The sequence below is a fragment of the Dermacentor variabilis genome, chromosome 1 (assembly GCF_050947875.1).
Source record: "Dermacentor variabilis isolate Ectoservices chromosome 1, ASM5094787v1, whole genome shotgun sequence".
Taxonomy (NCBI): Eukaryota; Metazoa; Arthropoda; class Arachnida; order Ixodida; family Ixodidae; genus Dermacentor; species Dermacentor variabilis.
The window spans coordinates 75,302,982-75,324,986 of record NC_134568.1 but is presented as its reverse complement, the minus strand read 5'-3'; the positions used below and the strand labels follow the sequence as shown (position 1 = coordinate 75,324,986).

Genomic DNA, 22,005 nt, shown 5'->3' with positions numbered 1-22,005 from the left:
CTCGGCCGTGCGGATAGCCATGCGCAGCCACGACCGGGTTGATGACGAGATACGCACTCGTTCCCTAGCGTGCTCTCGATAACGTGACCGCCAAGGTTGGGCGCGCAGTAGAACGGCACACATTAAGACACCATCTTTGTTGGCCTAGCTACAGTCGCATGCCTGCCCTCGCAGCATGTAGGCACGCGGGCCGCTCATTTTCATTTGAACTTTATCCCAATATTTATTCAGAATACTTTATTCAGAATATTCAGAAGACATTATTCAGAAGTGACCCGAGGACCGGTGTCCCCCAGGACACGGTCCTCGGGCCACTTCTGTTTTTAATATATATTAACGACTTACCCCTTCAAGTGTCATGGAAAGTGCGCCTCTCGCCGATGATTGTATTCTATACCGCTCCATAACAGACTCGACCGATATTTCTATCCTCCATAACGATCTTCATCACATTGAAGAGAGGTGGAAAACTTGGTTAATGCTTCTCAACGTTAATAAAACTGCAGTAATTTCATTTCACCGTCGTCGCAACTTTCCAAATCCTGACTGCACAATTAACAATTGTCCTATAATTCCCGGCGACTCGTTCAAATACCTCGCTGTACGCATCTCTGATGATCTAACTTGGACCATTCATGCTGATCAAGTTACTGATTCTGCAAACCGTGCCTTGGGCTACATCCGTTGCAATCTCTCCCTTGCACCTTCCTCTGTTAAGCTCTTGGCATACAACACACTATAGTCCGTTCAAAGCTAGATTATGCCAGCACAATATATGACCCTTTCCAAGTAAACCTAATTAAAAGACTCGAAGCAGTCCGACATCAAATGGCTAGGTTCATCTTGAGTGATTATTTTTACAACTCTAGCATCACAGCACTAAAATTACTTTTTCTACACGCCCTGGCTCATCGCCGCAGAAATTCTCGACTAAATTTTTATCACAAGTTCTTTCACTGTTTGGCGTCTAAAAATAAACTCATCGTTCCCGCGCCTACCTACTGCATGGGTGGAAAGGAACTGAGATAAGATTACGTGGTTTGACTACAGAGCCTGTGATATCAAACTGAAATCCATAGTAAACAGTGGGTATTGCGGTTTTACTTCTACATCTTTTTTTCATCACAGTACGTTTTGACATTTCTCGCGATTAAACGCAGCTGGGGCTTACCCGGTGATACGCTTTTGCTTTATGCTATAGCTCTAGGGTGGCCGCCATCCTTTTTGCCTACGCACACAAACCACGAGAACCTAGCGTAAAACAGCTCCGCTGTAAAAAAAAAATATTGCTTCCGACTTCTTCTGCAAACGTTTGTTCACAATATCACTCAAGCTGTAACTTGTAGTACGCTGAAGTTTGATGTCATTTCTAACAGCGACGTTCAAAAAGCAGATACAGTGCACCGTACACTGGATTGTCATCTTTTATTGCGGAGACAGAAATGCCTGTGCTCTTTTCAACGCCAACGGCCCGTGAGTTGCATTCCGTGAGACCAGCGATAGCGTGTCGCGAGTACCCTTGCTGGGAGAGCGCAATAATCATCCAGCTTTCGTTTTCCGGTGCTATCGCCATAATGCATCCTTGCAGCTGCTCCTAAATCGTTGCCGCCACGAACCTATTCACACCTTGCTTTCGGAATTGAGGTAGCAGACAGACTTCGTTGCTTTGTACAACAAAACGTAAAGTAAAATGATATACGTCATTGTACAACGTTTACCGTTTCACACTCTTCATAAGCAGGGCGGTAACCATCGGTACTGAACCACTCAACTTACCCTTACACTCTCTATGTTTGCACGTAACAGATGAAAAGAAGCATGAAAAGCGTATCGCTGACGACGCAGAAACCCATCGGTGACGTAAGACATGCGCTGAGAATCAAATTTCGCGAGTCATGTAATGCGCATGCGCTGCAGTACGGCACCTGAGCAAAAGCTATTTAAATCCACGCGCTCGCGTGGTCCCGCCAGTCCCGCGCTGTGGGATTAGTGTAATACCAGCAGTACCAGTGCATTGAAGAACGGCGGTAACGCGCACAGACAATGGAATCGACGATGCGCGACTCATCGGAGCCAAAGGGCAGGAATGCAGCTGCCCGCGCCGATTCTGTGCGATCGCTGTCGTGTTACAGCGTCGACGAGAACGTCCTCGAGGTGCTTTGGGGTAAGCGTAGGCTTTCCGCAATAGCGTGCCGTCTTGTCTTTGCTGCCGAGGTCGAAATTACGGAAGGCAAGCAAATTGTAGGGGTTGTTTATTGATTACCCGGGCGGTTAAAAGAGCTGACTGTGACTTTTCTTACCCTTTCGGGCCTCATATTGCACCCTCACGACGAGCTTAAAATGAGAGGTAAAGAGAGCTAAACTGCCGGCGAACTCGATATTCTGGGGCTTGCTAACTTCGGTGGCCGCATGTAGGGAAGAGCACTCGCAAATTAAGGTTTAAGCGTTCAGTAAAGATCCGGTAGGTGCCATATTAATTCGGAGCCTTATACAACGGCGTTGTTGCGTTTCGCCTGCGACACGTGGTTTTGCCGGCGCGACTGCGGCGGGGCGGCAGACATTTTGGCCCGATCGTCGTCGCCGCAACACTCATCGGCAGGTGTTTCCAGGCGCGACTGCGGCGATGCCAAAGCAGGGACCACCCTCTCATTCCAGTCATTGTGCCCGAAACAGGCGATGCCAAAGCAGGGACCACCCTCTCATTCCAGTCATTGTGCCCGAAACAGGCGATGCCAAAGCAGGGACCATCCTCTCATTACAGTCATTGTGCCCGACCGGCAGCGCTACAACAGGGTGCTACGAGATCGTGCTCGACAGGGTGCTACGAGATCGTGCTCGACAGGGTGCTACGAGATCGTGCTCGACAGGGTGCTACGGCATCGTGCTCGTCATGGTGCTACGGCATCGCTACGACAGTGTGCGTCACCATTAGCCCATTGTACATTCACGTGCTCGTCTTTTGAGGGGTTCCTTCTTGCCCTCAACTGCGAGAGTATAAAAACAGCTGCCCCCGGACGCAAAAGGGAGGGCTCCGATTTCTTCTGTTGAGTGAAGTGCTCTCCCGTCTCTCTACTTCGGTCAAACCTGACCACCAACTCTTTGCGATGTTAAAATAAACAAGTTGTTTCGTTGTTACCAGTCGACTCATGCTTTGCCGGGACCTTCGGATGCTTCCAGTTGTACCCCAGGCCGCCAGGCCAACGCTACCCTTGGGGCTTGCGACCCAGGTACAACCACGGGCGTCAGCGCCGAGTTCCCAACAGATCGTACCAGCAGGTCGGATCCAAACAGCGTCTCAAAGTGCGCAGCTTTCGGACGCAAAGTACAAGGCGAAGATATCAAAGCAAGTGGGAGTTACGAAAAGAATGCTGCTGGCTTTTAGAGTTTTTGTGCCATCTTCCCGTCAAGCGAACAAAATGCTTTCGCATGTTCCGGTGACATACAAGTAATTATCTAATTGTGTCGTAATCGGTACTCTGCCTGTAAGAGCACTTCGTAACTACTGTAATTTCAAAATTATAATGTGCATCAAGTGAAGTCTAAGAATACAGTGTTCTTCTCTACGTCGAATGGTACTGTGCAAAACACTGATTCCCCCTACTTAAGCTTCACAACAGCACGCATGGGGACGAAATTTATGGTATCTGCGACCGCGTACAGAAGTGCATTCTTCGCGCACTCAGTCAAAGAAAATTACTCTCGTCGGGACACTGCACTGCACACGCTTCCCCGCGTGCGCTCACTCGGAAGCTCAGGATTGCATCCCCCCCCCCCCTCCTAAACTTTGAGTTCTTGCTTTTTAAGGTGCGCCCTCGGCACGAGCGTTCTTTCACTCCGCTCCATCGGAAATGTGGTAATCGAATCCACGACCTCGTACCCAGCAGCCGAAGCCCGTAGCCACCGACCTTCCCAGGCAGGTGAAGTCCCGTGTATAGCACTGCATTTATGAACAGATAAACGCGTGGCTTTCTGTCGGCGTTGCGCAGTCTCGTACAGCGCTCAAGCATAGTCAATGTTCGCGGATTTCTCCGGTTGCTTTCACGTTCTCGGCTCTCGCTCCTCGCGAGTTATCGGCGTTTCGCCGCTTCTTTGGACGCATGCCTTCATTTGCACTTTGTCAGCTTAGTATTGCAGAGAAATGGTAATGGGAATTGTAATGTGTTTCTACTTAATCGGCAAAATCATTTCTCACTATAGTCCATGACTAGCGCACCGCGATCACGGCACAGTAAACTGAGACATGCCCAGTGATGTCTAACAAGAAAATTCCTAGCCCTGTGTTTTGTCGCCTCGTTTTTGCAGCCCCGTTGAGGTGCACGCACACACTCACTCCAGTCATGAACGTGTACACTCCTGTACTTTCTATCGCGCGAGCGTCAACGGCACGGCATTTAGCAGCCAGATCGGCGGCCCGCCTTGCCATCGACCAAACATTTTACCCGATTGACTGCCGTCGGCTGCGCTGTTCGCTTCACGAGTGCACGCGCCCTGTCTTTGTATTCCGCGAGGCCCCATCGCGCACCGCCCCGAATAGCGAGGCCACTCAACTTCAAGTATTTGCAATCGTCGTCTCTTTACAATACCTCGCGTGCGCTAATCAATTCCTTTTTTGTTCTTGTCATTGACGTTTACGTATTGCGAAACATTCATGATTTGTGGAGACCTGTTGTCTGCATAATAACTGTTTTGTAGCGACTGGTTATGTATAGATAATAGGCTGTTGTGTTTGTTTATAATAAGGAATATTTACAATGACTCCATAAAATTGCAAAGTTCAACCCATGTGTTACGCTGCTGAGCACGAGGTCGCGGGATCGAATCCCGGCCACGGCGGCCGCATTTCGATGGGGGCGAAATGCGAAAACACCCGTGGGGGTACTTAGATTTAGGTGCACGTTAGAGCCCCAGGTGGTCGAAATTTCTGGAGTCCTCCACTACGGCGTGCCTCATAATCAGAAAGCGGTTTTGGCACGTAAAACCCCACAATTTTTGAACTTACTCGCATGTTATCGTTAGTTTTACGTTCTAGCCAAACTTTGAGTAATGAGATTGTATGCGCGGCACGAATTGCGTAGTATTCTTTCTGGGAGGTACTGTCACCAGCGATTTTGTTAGAACGTTCGACGTATTGTGTCAACGCCGACGCGCTCGACCCCCCCCTCCCCCCCCCCCCCCAATCACATTTTCGACGATCGCCAACTGTCCTCGCCGCTATCGTCGTGCTTCACTTTTGCTTGTTCTTTGATGGGAACAGGTTCGCCCAATAGTTACTTTCGCGATTCAGTCTCTACAACGTGACAATATTATCGCCAATCTCCCATTATGAAGCGTTGACATGACATCCGGTGTACACCACTTCACTCAGTTGTCCTTATCTTGCGATGGTTCAGGTTTAAGGCACCGAGTAAGCTGTATTGGGCTCGTATTTAGAATCATCTTGCATCTATTGCCCTGCACGTGGTGGTTCTATTTCAAGGGAACGTGTAGAAGGGTACTATCTGCGGGCATGGCAACCGTCTCCTGTCGGTGGATACCTAAAATGTCTCGCGGCTAAAGAAACGACGGAAGGGTGAGGAGGAAGTACGTCACGTCTATTTAGCACTGTCCTTCCTGGCGCTCACGATGCCTTTTCTTTTGTCTATGAAGTGTCATTCCACTTACCTTTATTGTGCACCTTGACAATTTTCATTTGCGCAAGACCAGGTGAAATACGTATTTGGGATCCCGTAGATATTTGCGTATGTCCTGTCACAACGATGGGTTTTGTTCAATATGGCAAAACTGTGATCGACGTACAAGATATAGGGCCCGACACCCGTATGGCTGGCGTATATGGCGTCAACGAAGACCTTTTACTGTCCGCCTTAAGACTGAGAGGCTCGTGGTTTGATCGCGCAGTTACTGCGTGCGCGTTAAATTTCATGGTCATTTTAAACTCAACTGCGCCCTGCACTCCGCAATGGAGAAACTGGTGCTGCATGTTTGCATGACATGCCAAGCGTAGATCAGTGCGTTCGACTCGTTCCGTATACACACGCACCGTGGAACCCGCTATGTGCCTCTACTTGCCTTTCTAAGTTCAGAGAAGGTACTTCGTAAAGGAGAGCGCTGATAGCGGTTCATACGAAGCTGCCGCGTTTATGCCAAGCTTGACGCCGTGCATGGCTCTGGCAGGAACATTAGCAGTCGACCACGCCAACAGAGAATCCCTAATTTCAAACCGCACCACGTGACATCATGCAGCACCGCGCATAGGCACCTTGCAACGGCCAGATGACGCTGCGACCCTTTCGTTCATTACTCCTGAGTCGCCGACGCCGGCCACAAGCGAAATAGTGACTCATTTATAACCCACGACACGCATGCTTTCTCATTCCTGTGAATGTTGCGCACCGGACATTGTGGAGCTCCGGCATGTTAGCGCTTCCGCATCCCTATCGCCGGCATGCCGACTCATGCGAAGTCCGCGTACTTTGACTTTGTCGGATCTGCCCCTGTAGCATTGTGAAATGCGATCGGTGTTACAGACTTCTAATGCATTCTTTCCACTTTGCCCCCCCTCCTCCCCCACCCGTTCGCTAGGCTGTGTTCTGGTGAGACTGTCAACTGCGCAAAGCTTCAGCAAAAGGTGTACACAGAGTGTCCCAGATAGATTAGACGAAGATTTAAAAAATAAATAAAAAAGGAACTCTGGGATATCGTACCAACTGCATATTAGCGGTAGTCGTGTGCACTTTACAACCATTGTTTTATCACTACTTATTTGTTGTCTTCATTTGGCCAATTATAAATCTGCTGAGTGCCTTAAATAACCTGGGATTGAAGTATTTTGTTCGGGCTGAAAGTTCCCTGGTTTTCGCCAAACAAACCTGCGAAATACATCAAAACCACGTGATGCGGTGCTTTCGCAACTGCTGCCGTGCTGCGTGCAATCGACGAACAAGCTCGACCGCCGTTTGCCTGTGCAAACTTACGCTCTCGCGTTTGGATGAGTTCACCCGACGTAGGAACTTATCAGGTCATTTTTACCCAACGTGCATATTACTGTAGCAGTAGTCGCCTTCCATAGTTATCACGAGCCCCACCCTTTCCTCCGTTGTGCGAGAATAAAAAGTACTTTCCTTCTCTTTCGCAGTCTTGGACGCTTTATCGCATCGTCAGCGCTCGGCCAGTGGCATGCGTTTCCTCTGTTACGCGACAAGAGCCCGAGGCCCACAACCAGCGTAGCGCCCTGTCACTTCCCCTTGACCAGTCTGGCTGTGGCCGTGCTTATTCACCCATTACACACTTGAGCGCAGCACAATAGTTTTAGCCCAGTGGTTTTAAGGCAAACGGAGCGGAGCGGGCGAGCGGAGACGCGACTGCGCATGCGCACAACGCTGAGGCGGACAGCGGTTTTACGGAGCGCTGCAGCGTTTGCGCCTGCTGGGAAGCACTCCCCAGCGGAGGGTATACGCAGCGCGCGAGCGTGCGTGTATGGAAAATGCAAGATGGCAGCCGCGAACATGACCACTGGCAGTTCTGCGTCGACGACGGCGACTGCGGCGCTGACCCGTACATTAGTACTCAGTACATTATTAACAAATAATGCACTGAGAACATGTAATATATTTGTATTCAAAATCTCTTGCATTATAAAAACAAGCGTAATTCAAATTCATTTCTCAGTAATGCATATTCTGACCACTGGGCAGCAGAGCGCTCCGCTCGAGCAAGTGAGTGATCCGCCGGGCTAAAACTCGCGTTTCGCGCGCCGCTCCGCTGGCACAACGGTGGAGACCGCGAGCGGAGCGAAACGTAAACCAACTGAGTCTCTAATAACGTAACGTAGTCTCTAACGTAAACCAACCGAGTCTCTAATAACAGTCGCGCAAGCGCCCCACCGCGTGATTTTTTTTTTTATACAGCGGAGCTCGGATCCCGGGATTCTCTAGTCTCCAAAAACTCGACCAACCACAGCGGGAGGCGCGTGCCGTGTTCTCCGCGCCAGTGGCGGCGTCGGTCTGAGGGGGAGGAAAAAAAATTCAGTCTCGTATATTCAAGGCAGACTCATATATTCAAGGAGCAAAAGCCCTGAGATTTTCTCACGCCCGCTGTTGCTTGCGCCTGCGCACAAACGGCTGGTGGTCCCTCAAATGAACGTCTCGTCGCGCACTCCTAGCTGTTGCCTTTGTCTCGCCTAGACTCTCTTCATTTCCCTTTGCATTGCTGCGCAGAGTTTTGAGCGATCACCGGGCATGGTTGGAACTCGAGCTTAAACAGCTCCGCTTTTCGAAGCTAGTCACTTAAATATCCTTGCATGATTTGAATGCGACAGCATCGTGACAAACCACAATGTATAAATCCATTTGTTTCCCTTTTTGCCTTATTGTCATCCCCCCTACCCAATGCTCCTCCGAGCCTGTAGGGTAAATTTAATAATTCAATAAGTGATATCTCTACTTAATTGGTTACGTCCATGATGCGTGACGTCATACATTTCACGTGTTCTTCAAAACTCTTTACTCAACTTTGCTACGAGTTTTAGCGCCCTCAAACCACTTTACTTCACCTTCATTCGCTTTCCTTCACCTAAGTCGCCTTAATCTAACTTGTTCACTTTAATTCACTTCACTCTTTCACCGTGGGATTTCGCAGTGCGAACCGCAGCAGGTCCAGCGCTGGGAACGTGACGTCATCACTTGGTCAAATGGGTTTCCAGATCATCGGATGTTAACGCCGGGCGCTCGCCGCATTTTCTACTTCATGGGACATATGCTGTCGCATTCAAAAAAAAATTATCCAGAAGGCTCGCCTTCGCGCATACCGTTCGCCGCAAGCTTTTCCCCTTAATGATTACGGGTGCATAAGCTGCCGTTGCCGGGAAGAGGTAACTGTAGCATACGGAGCAGGGAGCGACGTCACTACACTTTCATATGTGAAAGAGCCCACCGAGCAACTAATTTCATTTGTGTTGTGATATAGCGCTATGGAAAAACCACGCACAGTTACGACGCCTGCAAAGCAGCGCGAGTACCATGAGCGACGAAAGGAACAGCAACATCAATATGCACAACGGCGTCGTGCTCAGGCTCGGCAGGACCCAGTTCAAGGCTACGTCGCATTGGTCTATCGAATCAGGTGGTACCACAGCTTCGCTGGCCAACCACTTTCACGGCGTGGATTGGAGCCCAATTTTTTCGTATTTCGCGCAATTTCGTTCTTTATCGGCAAAGACAACCAGGCAAATTTTAGCACGAAAGAAATGCTTGCATCCGAGGTTATTTGAGGCGATCTACAACGTTATAATTGATGTTAGATTCAAGCAATAATGAAAGTTGGCCAAATAAAAACAATATTTAGTGATGAAAAAAAAAATACCGCTAAGTACACGCAGCTACCGCTATTATGCAGTTGGTACAGCTTCTCTGGCGTTCTTCGTGTACTTAAAAAGCTTGGTCCAAGTTAGCTGGGACGCCCGGTATACGCTGGTACAGTTCTGTTCTAAATTTACGTGCCGAAACCACGTTTTGATTGAGGCACGCCGTTGTAGGGGACTCCCGAATTATTTTCACCACCAGGGGATCTTTAACGTGCCCCCAATGAATGGGACACGTGTTGGACACGGTGGTACAATCGTAATTCGGGTACGATCATAAATCGCCTGATTATACCTGTAACAAGGTAGCCGTTGTCATATTGCCCCTTCTTTGCTCTATAGCGTTCTGGACAGGGTTTGCTGTACTTGCCATCATCTTCTTCGATTGTTAACTTACTTTGTATAGACTTTTGTATTTGGCCCCCCTTACACAATTGCTCTTAGGCATATAAGGTTATTGTAAATAAAATTTAAAAAAAAAATCAGGACCGTCATTAGTTTTGCGTCCATCCATCGTACTCCAACTGTGTTCATTGCTTGTCTGCAGACAAGAAGGTCCACATGGAGGAGCTTCTAGAGTTTTCCTTCGACCACATCGACAAGCTCGCAGAACGTAGGGGAAAGACAATCGCAAGCCCTGAGAAGTTTCATCTCTGGGAGTATGTGCAGCAGATGAAGGTACGTGCGCATCAGTAGCGTGTACTCGAGCGTCCATCACCATTTATAATTACGTTCACAACGACATTTATAATCACTGGTCATCGCTATCTATAGCGTAGACCGCTATGTGCAATGGTTGTAGCTCCACCTTCAGCCCGGTTCAATTGAGGGCTTTACGGATGGTCTACATTTATCCGTGAAGTCTCATTGAAAGGACAAAATGTCTGCCAGGTATGTTAACGCTGCCCCATGCAAGCAGTGAGTTTGTGAAAATGTTTTAGTTTACCTTTTTGCGCATTCTATTTGATATCAAGGTGGTCGATAGTCGCTCGGTGCGCCTTGCATGAGCTACTTCGAGCATCAGTTTGAACAGCTGCTATGGAAAGTTCTCGCAGAGTGTAATACCATTTTCGATTTCTTTATTTTTTTTTTGCATGCACGTAGTCGCAAATGGGCGCTTTATGATAAGTATGACCGTTCCTCATAAATAAGTTCCATTCTTGAGTCTGTTTCGAAAACATTTTCGATGGTGATGCTGTTCGCGAGCACCGCGGGAAATAGACGAGTTCTCAAAACTAAGTGATGTGCCCCTGCTAGCACATGTCTGCAGACAACGTAATTTTTTGTTTCTGGCGCGTCCGTGTAACCAGCATTTGGGTACTTGTATACCACATTGGGGCCGAACACTCACACTTTCGTTGTATAACACTCTACTATCTGCTGCATTTGCACGCTGCACAAGTTTTTTTTTCTTAGTGTTCGTAGTGCCCTCGACTATCAATCATTTACTCGTGATTCTTCACCTTCATTGTTGATGCAGACGCGTTCCCTTCGCTGCCGTTTTTTTTTTTTTCGTTTCACTTTGATGGTGGAATTAGTGTGTTGCAGCAAGCTCATTGCCATTAGATCTTCCTTCAGTTAGCTTTTAATTATTAGCTGCCTACAAAAGCGACTGATATATCAGCGATTCCGTTCTGTAGCTCCACCCATTTTGTAAGAAGAGGGGGGGGGAGGGGGTAGAGGTTCTGTAAGAGGTAAAGAACCCTCTGCCAAACTACCTCAGCGTTCTCCATTACCAACAACACTATACCAAAGAACTAAAAAAACTCCAGCGATCGATTCTATCGCGAGAACTGAAGGACGTTTTCCTAAGTTTTCGTGATCGTTTCCAGTATTGCTAAAACTAAACGTTTAGAAAGTACTTGCTGCCTGTTGCTGAACGTCATTTCTGTAATGGTTGGGGCACTAGAAATCTAAAGGAACTATGGGTGTACGAGTATAAATTTGAGATATAAGCAAAACAACTAATCTGATAGACGTTTTAAATGTCAGAAAAAAAATAGGTTTTCTTCTCGTAAATTCAAACGTATCTTTGAAAACACCCTCGGTATCTAAGATAATACGTGGCAACTACGATGTGTCGGCTTGCTTTTATGGCTCAGTCGCAAGCAGTGGCCGCTTTAATGTTACTGCACCTTCACAGCGCGAACGGCCCTACTGGGTGACCAAGGAGGCTGTGCCCTGGGACGAAGTAGAAGCCAAGTATTCACTCCGCAGTCGATCTCTGTCGTCCGGCTCATTGCACTGTCACCTGGAGCTCTCGGGGACTGGACTTGCCACGCCCCCACCTTTGCTCTACTCCCTGAGCAAACCCCTGCCACCAACTTGGTCTCGTGCTACAGCCGCCAATGAGGCGAGTCTTTGCATCAAATTTATCTGCACTAAAAGCTCACAGCGGAATGCACCTGCAGGCCGGTAACATTAGTCGGCTCGTTCACTACGCAATTATCCCTACCATTGGTCGGTGAATTACGCAATACCTCTTGCGCCTAGACTTTTTTTTTGTCTTTCCGTTCCCGTGAATTTCCCTCTTTTTTTTTTTAAATTTCCCTCTTCGCCATTGCAGACATGCTCAATGAGGCTCGCTGGCCGAAAAAAAAAAGGTACTTCTAGAAATTACAACAAATATGGAGGATCCCACGCGTCTGTTCGAATCGGTGAATTGGCTAACAGATATTTCATGTTTATTGAAATGCAATTACTTCTGTGTGGCTCACCGTCCTTCACTCAACGCACGTTGTGGTCCCATTTCGTTCACTTCAACTTCTCTGCACCAAGGTGTTTCTTTGCCGACTTCACCTGTTGCGTATAGTTCTACTTGTGTATTCGGCCACCTGTTCACCTATTGTCACCTACATACGGCGATATGATTCAATAATGCTCCCGTGCCCATTTGCACATGCCAACTTGCATAAACCTAGTCGCCGCAGTTGCTGTATTCTCGGCAAGGCATCACGCCGCACAAAATTAAATGAAGCTTCACTTTCAATAGTTTAGCTTCAAAAGTACTGTAACAATGGAAAGGGTGAACAGGGTGTTGCAGGGCTGATTTGTGAACAGAAACCGTAATAAAGGTCACTCCTAATTAGACGTTTTAATCGCGGTCTCTCTCTTCATATTACGGGTACTTATTTCCACAGCACTTTGACTAGCAGTGAACTACGGATGCACGCAGCCCGCTTGTATGTGCATCCTACGTCGATGAAAAAGCCTGGGAACCTGTAACGTTTGCTGTTATCTAGACCGGTGTGGTGCGCCGGCGTGAAAGGTGGGCCTTCGTGGACGAAGCGGTGATGCGGCGAATACTTGGGCAGAATTATGCGTCATTGGTCGCGCTTGTATATCTTCGCACCTTTTCAGGACTTCCTGACCAGCAACTGACAGTCGATGCTCGCATAGGCAGACTCGTACATCAAATAAGTTCACTGATCACGCAACTTAATAACGCGAAATTTGAGCGCAGCTGCATAAGTGTTCATTTCGCGATATAATGGATGGCACTGACAATGGCCTTGCCACGCCCCCACCGTTGCTGTACTCACTGAGGAAACCACTACCAGCGACTTCTCGTGGGACAGCCACCAATGAGGCGAGTCTTTGCATCAGATGTATCCGAACTAAGAGCCCACTACGGTATGCACCTGCAGGCCGCTAACTTAAGTAGACTCCTTCTCTACGCAATTATCGCGGCTTTTGGTCTCTGAATTGTGCAGTAGCTCTTGCGCCTCGACTTTTTTTTTCCTTTCCCTTCGATGTCGCTCTTCTTTCGACATTGCAAATGCGCTCAATGAGGCTCCCTGGTCGAAAAAAGTTTGTAGAAATTATTAAAAAAAATATGCAGGATCCCGCGAGTCTATTCGAATCGATCAATTTGCAAATGGATATTGTATGTTCACTGAAATGCGATTACTTCTATGCAGTTCCCGTTCGTTACTCAATGGACGTTGTGGTCTCATTTCGTTCACTTCACCTTTCCTTTTCTCTGCACTATGGTGCTTTTGTTGCAAACTTCACTTCTTGCGTCTTGTTCTTCTTGTGTATTCGGGCACCTGTTTACCCGGTGTCGCGTACATTCTGCGGGATTTTCCAAGAATGCTCCCATGCCCATTTGCACATGGCAATATCCATATGTACTTGCAGTGGTCGAAGTTGCTGAATTCTCTGCAAGGCATCAGCCGGCACAAACGCAGCTTCACTTTAAAAAGCTTAGCTTTAAAACTACTTTAACAAAGGAAAGGGTAAACAATGTTTCTGGGCTGATTTGTGAGCACAAACCGTACCAAAGCTCACTTGTAGTTAGAGAATACGCTTGTATCGCGGTCCCTCTCCATATTACGGGACCTTTTCGCATTATGGCAAGTAGTGAATTTCAGAGGCATGATCTTGAGCACGTGTGTTAATCTCAAGTAGTGTCTTTTTGTTGTTTGCTTTTTGCCTTCCCTACCTTTTGATATGTTTAAGTGATGTATTTAGACCTTGTCACGTTCGTACGCTGCGGTGTTTGCATGTTGATAGTTCCAATAAAAATTTTCTTTGAGGGTTAGCGCTCGTCCTGTCTACCTCTAGTCTGTGTCGCTCGCGCTACAAGTAAAGATCATGTTACCGTACCCACTCGCCAACTTTCTATCCTTTTGAATTACGGAGGAACGCAGCCCGCTTCTACATGCATCCCACGACGGTGAAAAAGCCTGCGAACATCTTTTATTGTTCGGTGCTATCGAGGCTGCTGTGGTGTGCTGGCGTGGAAGGTGTCTTCCTGGACGACGCGGTGATGCGGCGAATACTTGGGCAGAATTATGCGTCATTTGTGGCGACAGTTTCTCACCGCACCTTTTGAGGACGTCCTGACCAGCATCTGAAACAGCTAATACTCGCATGGACCTACGCATCCATACAAAAAGAAAAAAAAATCGCGTACGATTACGATACTCCCTAATCAGAAATTTGAGCGCAGCTGTATGTCTTTTCTTTCAATATATATATATATTGGCCGCCGTTGACAACTTCGCTCCTTCTGCAACGTGCAGCAGGAGACAAGTGTGGAGCGACTGCCTCGCTAATCGGGAGACGGCGAGAGACAGCGCGTGGGTGACGCGTAGGCTGACCTGCGCGTCGTATGCTTTGTTTCCATGGTGGAGGAGGAAACAACTTTATTAAATAGTAAGGGAAGGGGGAGCCAAGTCAAGAGGGGGGGGGAGGGTAGGCTAGGTCGGGGCACGGGGGCCGCAGCTGTCGCCGTCCATTCCACCAGCCTGGACTGTGATTCTTGGTCGACACTTCTCAATGCTTTCTCCCATTCCTCAGGTGAGGGGGCTAGCTGCAGGAGCTCTTTAGGGGGCGGGTGGTGGTCGCATCCACATAGAATGAGATCCTCTCCAGCCTGTGCTAAGCCGCAAAACGTACATGTCGAGACGCTGTCATTCTTCAGGATGGCAAAAGGATAGACAGTTGGGCGAGTTGGTACGGTAACATGATCTTGGCTTGTAGCGCGAAGTGAACAGACACCTGTCTGCTCCTGTCTGTGTCCGTGTTCACTTCGCGCTACAAGCCAAGTTCAGGATGGCCGCCAGTCTCCTGGGGCTGAGTCCACTGCGCGTTTGAGCTCGGCGCAGGGCCACGGCCTGTTGTCTGTTTAAACCGCCGCATGGAGGTGGTAAATCTGTCGTTCCTCTCTTTGCCGATGGAAGCGATCTCTGTCACTTAGTGACAGTGTTTCAGGGTCCTCCGGAGGAGGCTGCCCCTCGGCCCGGTTAGTAGTTCCGCGGGCTGTAAGGTGGGACGCTTCGTTGCCGGTGTCTCCCTCCTGGCTAGGGACCCAGAGAAGCCTGATGCTTACCTCCGGCCTCTGTAGTTTTTCTGCCACGGTTTGCCTTACTTGGCCCGATCTGAAGCTTTTAATCGCTGACATTGAGTCCGATACTATGAAGAGCGTCCCTGCGACTGTGGTTGCACTAGCAATGGCGGACTCTTCCGCTTATAGGATAGACCTCGCTGCGATTTCCTCGAATCGGAGGATCCGCCCCGTTCTGTCCACAGCCGCCATCGAATATGAGCTGTTCCCCGCAGGCGAGGCGTCCACATACGTGGCCGGTTTGTCTACTAGTCTTCTTAAGGGATTCCGCGCGTGCGCGTCGGCGTCCCTTGTTGTGTTCTCCCATGTTCTTCGGGAGTGGTGGAAATGAACAGTTTGTTCCTAATGTCTCTCGGAATTTTCACTCTCATGGTGGTTCCTGTGTGTGGGGGGAGGGGGAGTTGTAGGATCTCATGCCCTTGCTACAGTGTGTATGACAGCCTCCACCACTGCGCCGCTCTCTGCGCTTTCACGATTTCTGTGGCGGCGTTATGGAGTCCTAACTGCATCAGTCTTTAGTTGCTTGCCCATGTAGGAAGTCCAGCGGCTACTCTCTAGGCTGAACGCAGTGAAGTGCTCTTTGCGATCTCGATTTTTCGTAGTTGAAGGAAAGGGCATGTGTATGCTATCCTGCACACAAAGTAAGCCTGGATTAGCCTGCATGCCTCTTTCTCTTGAAGTCCAACCTTGCGGACAGTAATATGTCGCAGCAGCCCGATTATCTGGAGAGAGGTGCTCGCGAGTCTCTTCAGTTTCTTTGCACAAGTCCTTTTCCTCTAGGAAGAGCCCCAGTACTCTGATGGTGGCGACCTGGGGTACTACTTCTCTACTGATTACGATTTGCAGTCTAGTTTTGATTGCCTGCGTTGTTTTGCCGGCAATAAACAGATGTGACTTGGTAAAGGAGCATTTGAAGCCGTTGCCGGCCACGTAGGCTTGTTTGCAATTCATGTTTGACGGTTCCGGCGTTGCCTTGCTTCGTCCAAATGGTCACATCGTCCGCATAGCTGGCATGGCGTATGAGCGGGATCTTAAGTTCTTTGGGTAGGTTCCTAATTGTACAGCTGAAAATCAAAGGAGATAGTACTGCACCTTGGGGTGTACCCCTAGCGCCGAGATTGATGTGAGGGCTGTTATCTCCAATGTTGAAGGTCGCTGTCCGCTCGCGAAGAATGGCCATAATGTATCTGTGCGCCCGTGCCCCAACATTCATGTCCGATAGGTTTCTGAGTATAGCTTCGTGCCTGACGTTTTCGAACGCTTTGTGCACATCGAGCCCTAGGATCGTGCGCACTGCCCCCGGGATTCCGGCATCCACAACGTCCCTTTCGAGCATCCACATGATGTCTTGCGTGGACACAGCTGGTCGAAAGCCAAAGAGGGTGTGTGGGAATAATTGGTGTTCCTCTAGATGCTTGGCGAGGCGTGTTAAAACCACGTGCTCTAGTGCTTTGCCCAGACATGACGTGAGACAGGGCGGATCGAGATTCTCCAGTTGCAGCATTTTTCCAGGTTTAGGCATAAGGACTACGACAGCCACCTTCTATGGCTGTGGCAGTTCCCCGGTGCGCCACACTTGACTGAAGAGGCCGGTTAGGCTTCTAATTGTCCGCTCATCGAGGTTGCGCAGCACTTTATCTGTTATGTCGTCCGGCTCCGCCGCCGAGGTGGTCTTTAGATTGGCGAGCGCAGCTCTCACCTCAGCCTCGGTTATGTCGGCATCTATGCTCTCGTTCGTTTCGCCAGTGTACTCTGCGTACGCCAGCACATTTTCTTCTGTATTAAAATAGCGGCTGTTGAGCTCCTGTATGATCTTACTCCGATGCCGGATGCGCCCACAGAAGCCGATTGACCTTCTTGGCCGTTACCCCTCAGCTGCTATCTGGATCGAGCAAATGTCTAAACAAGAACCAGGGGTTCTTCGAGCCGAGCTGGCCATTTAGCCTGTTGCACAGCTGCATCTATTGAGCCGAATTTAGCTCGCGTGAATACTCCAGTACTTCCGCATCAGCCTGGGTCAGTGCTAGTTTAAGTATGCGGTTAGGTTTGTGCTTCATTCATTCTGCATGGAGTCTGCTGCTTTTCCCAGAGGCTGATCAGCTTAGTCGGGCCTGGGGCCATCTTCCTCGGTGGGTGCCTCGGTCGTGGCTTCTTCCGAATCCTAAAGAAGCTGCGCCGTCCACTCGTTTAGGTCTTTAATCTTGGTTGCTGCCTGACGGTTGCGTTTGAATCTAAATTGGTCCCACTTAGTATGTTTGACGAGCAGTTTCTTCTTTTTATTATACCCCACTGCATGTGTTCTAATGTTCAGGACATAATGATCACTGCCCAAATTGAGGCCTGTATTGGACCACGTCGCTCCCTCCACTTGCCGGACGAAGGTCAGATCGGGAGTGGTGTTTTGTGACACGCTGTTGCCAATACGTGTCGGCTGCGTGGGATCTGTGAGCAGGGTCAAGTCGTGGTTGTTGGCCCCATTTGCTATCGACACTGCCTTCTTAGTATTTCGCGGGTAGCCCCACATGGTATGGCTTGCATTAGGGTCGTCCAGGGCGATAAGCTGGGCTTGTACCGCCTCTTTCCTTGCTTTTCTCACGATTGTGGGGAAGGGGATAGCATTGCACTTTGGCGGGCTATATATATTTAGCATACACAAGCATTTATGCTTCCCGTTTTTGGGCATTAGCTGCACAAAGGTGTAGTGCAGATTTTCGATTTCTAAGTCGATTTACATTGCGGTGATGTTTCGATGTACAGCAATGGCTGTTTTGGCACTCGGTTACTTGCTTGTCGAGAGCTCATTAAAGCAGGTATAGCCTGTTATTTTGATTGCGGATTCTGTTTCCTGTAGCGCGATGACATTGGGGTCGATGACATTGGGGGTCCATGACACTGGAAACCTCGACCTTGGGGTCGAGGTCTGCCATTGCGAACTGCAGCGCTGCCCTCTTTTTGGCAAACGACCTGCAGTTCCACCTGTAATATCCCAACTTGTTCCGCCATTCCCTCTGCGGAACACCATGGACCTGGCGTCGGGCGCATCTGTGGGAATGCCGTGCCCGTCGTGAGGTCATCCTGCTTGACTCATAGCCATGTTAAATGGTAGGAGCGAGGATTGCAGAGTGTCTGTGTTGCTGCCTAAGGTGGGTAGCGTGCTGATCATTTCGGTTTTAAGCGTGTCATGGGGGGGGGGAGGTTTGAGTGTTTATTGCAATCCACACTGTATTGTATTGAATGTTTCTTCTATTCTTTTCGCTAGGCTTGTCATTGTCTGTTCTACTTCGACTCTTTGTTCGAGGCTGTTCGCGGATTGTGCAGTGGAGTCTGTCTTCCGTTAATTTCCTGTTAGCATTACGTGCCTTATCAACCTCCATGCTCGCCTCTGCGTTCCTGTGTACGGATTCATGCAGACGACGCGTGCTACTCTGGCGCCATCTCGTAGCCATCGTCGTCGCAAAGCCCGCAATGCGCTCCACTACGATTTTCTTCTCACGCTTTCGCCATCCCCCCCGCTTTCCCCTTCATGCCTCCGCTGCACCCTCCTCCTGCGCTTTCCTCCTCGCGCTCTTTTCGGTATCAGTCTTGCATCTCGCGCTGTGCTCGTTCGCTCGGTTAGGAGGTACGACACCGACGCCCGCCGCAGGAACGGGCGCCTGAGAGCTGCGCTCTAAAATTGTGAATGTCTTTCACATAGTCGTGAGCGATGCTGCCAACGCTTCCTAATATTTTCCAGAATACCAGGGTTCCTTTAGTTAGTGCCGCTCCTTTCATTATATTTCGCATGGTATACACATGCTAATTGCAAAAATGCCCGTGCGTACACACGTCGAGACCGTCTTACCCGGTGCTCTTTCATATCTATTCCAGATGACAAGCCATTCTTTAATATTACTTCTACTCACTTCTCTGGGACGTACATGGTTCTTGAAATGGGCTCACAATGATGTGACGGTGAAACATGCACTACAGAGCCATGATTAACTGAGCTGTGTCATTTAGTGACACGGCGAGCCCCTCTAGTTTTTACTTTCCTTTTTGATTCCTCCCAATATTTCGTGTCTTAACCTAACGGCAACTTTCTCTTGGCAGAACTCGTCGCAGCCTTCGGACCAGCAGGAATGCGAGCCGAACGAACGCTTCACACTGTCCGAGCAGTGGGACGCAGGTTCACCGCACCGGGGTCATGTTTCGGCAACAGGTTTCAAGAAAAAGCACGGCTGGCAGCGACTCCTGGGAAAGGTTTTTCATCAGAAGCGCAAAGATCCTTTGAAAGACAACAGCAGTGGCCAGTTCACCTCCTTCCTCGCGGGTGTCGCCAACTCCTCCAGCCCTTCTTCGGTGGTATGGTTGAGTGCTGTCGAGATCGCATATTTTCTTCATCTTTATCCCTGCTACGCTTTCCTACCGTGCCGCGTAGCAAACCAGAAATGCCTCTGGTTAACCTCCCGGACTTTCTATACATTCTGTCTCTCGTAATTTATCGTACCCAATTTCTTTGTGTGGTGTAAAGTCTCCACGAGAACGCCGAAAACACGCATTAGTGTGCTTTATAGCTTTGTGCACATTGTCGAAATGGCAGCTCCCATTTGCATTGGCAGGCGATCCCGTCAGTGTTGGGTATTGCTATAGTTGAACTGTTCCGAGTGACCTTGTGAACCGACAGGGATTCATTGGTAAAGAACGAGCGTTCCACTTGCTACGCGCATTTTACTCAGGCGCATTTGCACATAGCGGCGCAGGAAGCCAATCTGAACACGGTGGCCCTTTGAGGGTGTTTGTGCGTGCACGTGGCTAACGGTCGCAGCCCGCGTTAGCCGAATGTCGCAGATATACGCATAGGTTTCTTTCCTACCCAAAAGTGCGGAGCAATAAAAAGCTGATCCTGCAATCCTACTTAGGCCATCTTATGTGGGGCACTTGCCTCTCTATGGACAGCCTCCTTTTCGTACGCATTGTGTATATACAGAACTCCCTTTCTGAGTGGAATAGCCTCATTGGTACTTCAATTACACTTCTTTCACTCTAAGCGCCAACACCTCTTAAGCGCCGAACTGCGCTTGTGGCACTGCAACCGAATGAGAGGTCAACTGTCTTTTCTCCTCTTATAAGTGAGATCAGACAATAAACGCATTCTGCCACTAAACCTCTAGAGCAATGTAAGAAGTAATACTTTCGAACCGTGCGGTTGTCGCGTTAAACGGCACGGCATTCGTGGATTTCGCGGATTATCCACCATAGTGGTGTCTTCGATTTAAATCACTCCAGTCGTAGAAGTCTTTCACTCCATCTGCTTTTGACGCGCTGGGATGTAATGGCAAGAGTTGAGCAATTATGCCTAAGGCAATTTCATTAGGATGCGGAAGTTGCCCCTAATCAGAGGTTGGGGACTTATCCTATTTGTAGGGGACGTCAATCTTGCGTTTATCATTCATATGCGTCATGAAGATACGGTGGGTGCTATAACAAAGCACACCACCCGTGGCAACAAAACCCTGAACCAGCGCTCTCCAGGCCAACCTCTCCTCCTGTCTCTTCATTAAAATCTACTCCTCCTGAACCAGCGCATGTAGTGTGCCCTGCCTGTGCAACTTAAGGATGTTGCTGCTTTATTGCCTGCTTCATTCTATGTAATGCAAGGTGTCATATAAGCATTGCCAAGGTGCCTTTCCAATTTTGCTGTGCAAAATGCATTCATTTGCATTTAGTATGCGAAGTTGTTATTCCGTACGTATTTCTAATGCCATTACTTGTATTCTATAGACGTCTTAGTGTAAAATCTCTTGTGTGCAGGATGTTTCAGCGAACATTAAAAAATCTTTAAAAGTTGCCTAATGCAGATATCTCATTTCTAGTTCATTAGCTGCTTCATTCGAAGCGGCTAGCAATACTTGCACAGGAACTTCAGATCCAAAATCGACTAATACAAATTCCCTAATTTAAGTAATTACATTATGGCCCATATTGCAATTTACAAATTCTAGCCGGGAGTGCGCAAGGCGGATCCACATGGAACTAAATTTAAAGATGACACCAGTTTCGCGATATGAATTCCCGAACTTTGCGGAGAAATGCATTGGCGTTCCAGTAAATTTGTTAACGAAATGTCGTTGCGCACACACGTAACCGGAACGTGAATGCATTTCTCCTCAAAGTTCGGGAATCTATATCTCCAAACTGGTGTCGTCCTCAAAATTCGCTCCAAATCGATCCGCCTTGTGAAGTCCACTGCTAGAATTTTTAAATTGCAATATGGGTCAAAAGATAATTAGCTAGAAAGTGAATTCATTTAAATTGGTGAATTTAGCATTTCAATTTTTTGTGCAAGTGGTGTCAGCCGCTTCCAGTAGACCGGCTCATTAAATAGAATTGAGCTATCTACCACAGGCAACCTTTAAAAATTTTTGGAAGTCTTCGCTGAACCACCCTGTATTATAGATGGCTGATAGTAATGTCTTGTACGTTGTGGGCGGTTGGGCGCAATTTCTGACGGCGTTTTGTAGTTGGAGGATTTTTTCCGTCCCCGGGCTCGCTCTGCTGCCTTTCGATCTTTTTTAGCTATAAAAGGAACAGCTTCTTTCTCTGTGCATTGAGTTTCTACCACAATAGTCGGAGCGTTTGGTATCGCATGTATCAGTATCCGCAGTCACCGAGGGAAAAATATTGAGGCGTGCAGCATGAGCAGCGACATCACACCTTCATTGCAGGTGTCCAACACGCCAACGAGACCTCCTTTCCGGTCTTTGAAGTGATTCGATGGCCACTCGTCAACTAAGTTGATCGCGAGTGATGAGTGCCC

At 48.6% G+C, this 22,005-nt stretch overlaps 1 protein-coding gene across 1 annotated transcript; it reads left to right on the top strand.

Moving 5' to 3' along the window:
• Positions 1 to 1,925: 1,925 nt before the first annotated feature.
• LOC142571553 (uncharacterized) lies at positions 1,926 to 20,982 on the top strand. Its single transcript, XM_075680002.1, has 4 exons — positions 1,926 to 2,164; positions 9,906 to 10,036; positions 11,502 to 11,711; positions 19,299 to 20,982. The coding sequence occupies exons 1-4, from the start codon at positions 2,044 to 2,046 to the stop codon at positions 19,683 to 19,685; spliced, it is 849 nt and encodes a 282-aa protein (XP_075536117.1). The 5' UTR covers positions 1,926 to 2,043; the 3' UTR covers positions 19,686 to 20,982.
• The last annotated feature ends 1,023 nt before the right edge of the window (positions 20,983 to 22,005 follow it).

Coding starts and splice junctions, on each gene's coding strand:
- LOC142571553 (XM_075680002.1), top strand. CDS start 2,044: ATGGAATCGACGATGCGCGACTCATCGGAGCCAAAGGGCAGGAATGCA. Junction 2,165..9,905: donor CGTCCTCGAGGTGCTTTGGG/GTAAGCGTAGGC, acceptor GCTTGTCTGCAG/ACAAGAAGGTCCACATGGAG. Junction 10,037..11,501: donor AGTATGTGCAGCAGATGAAG/GTACGTGCGCAT, acceptor GCACCTTCACAG/CGCGAACGGCCCTACTGGGT.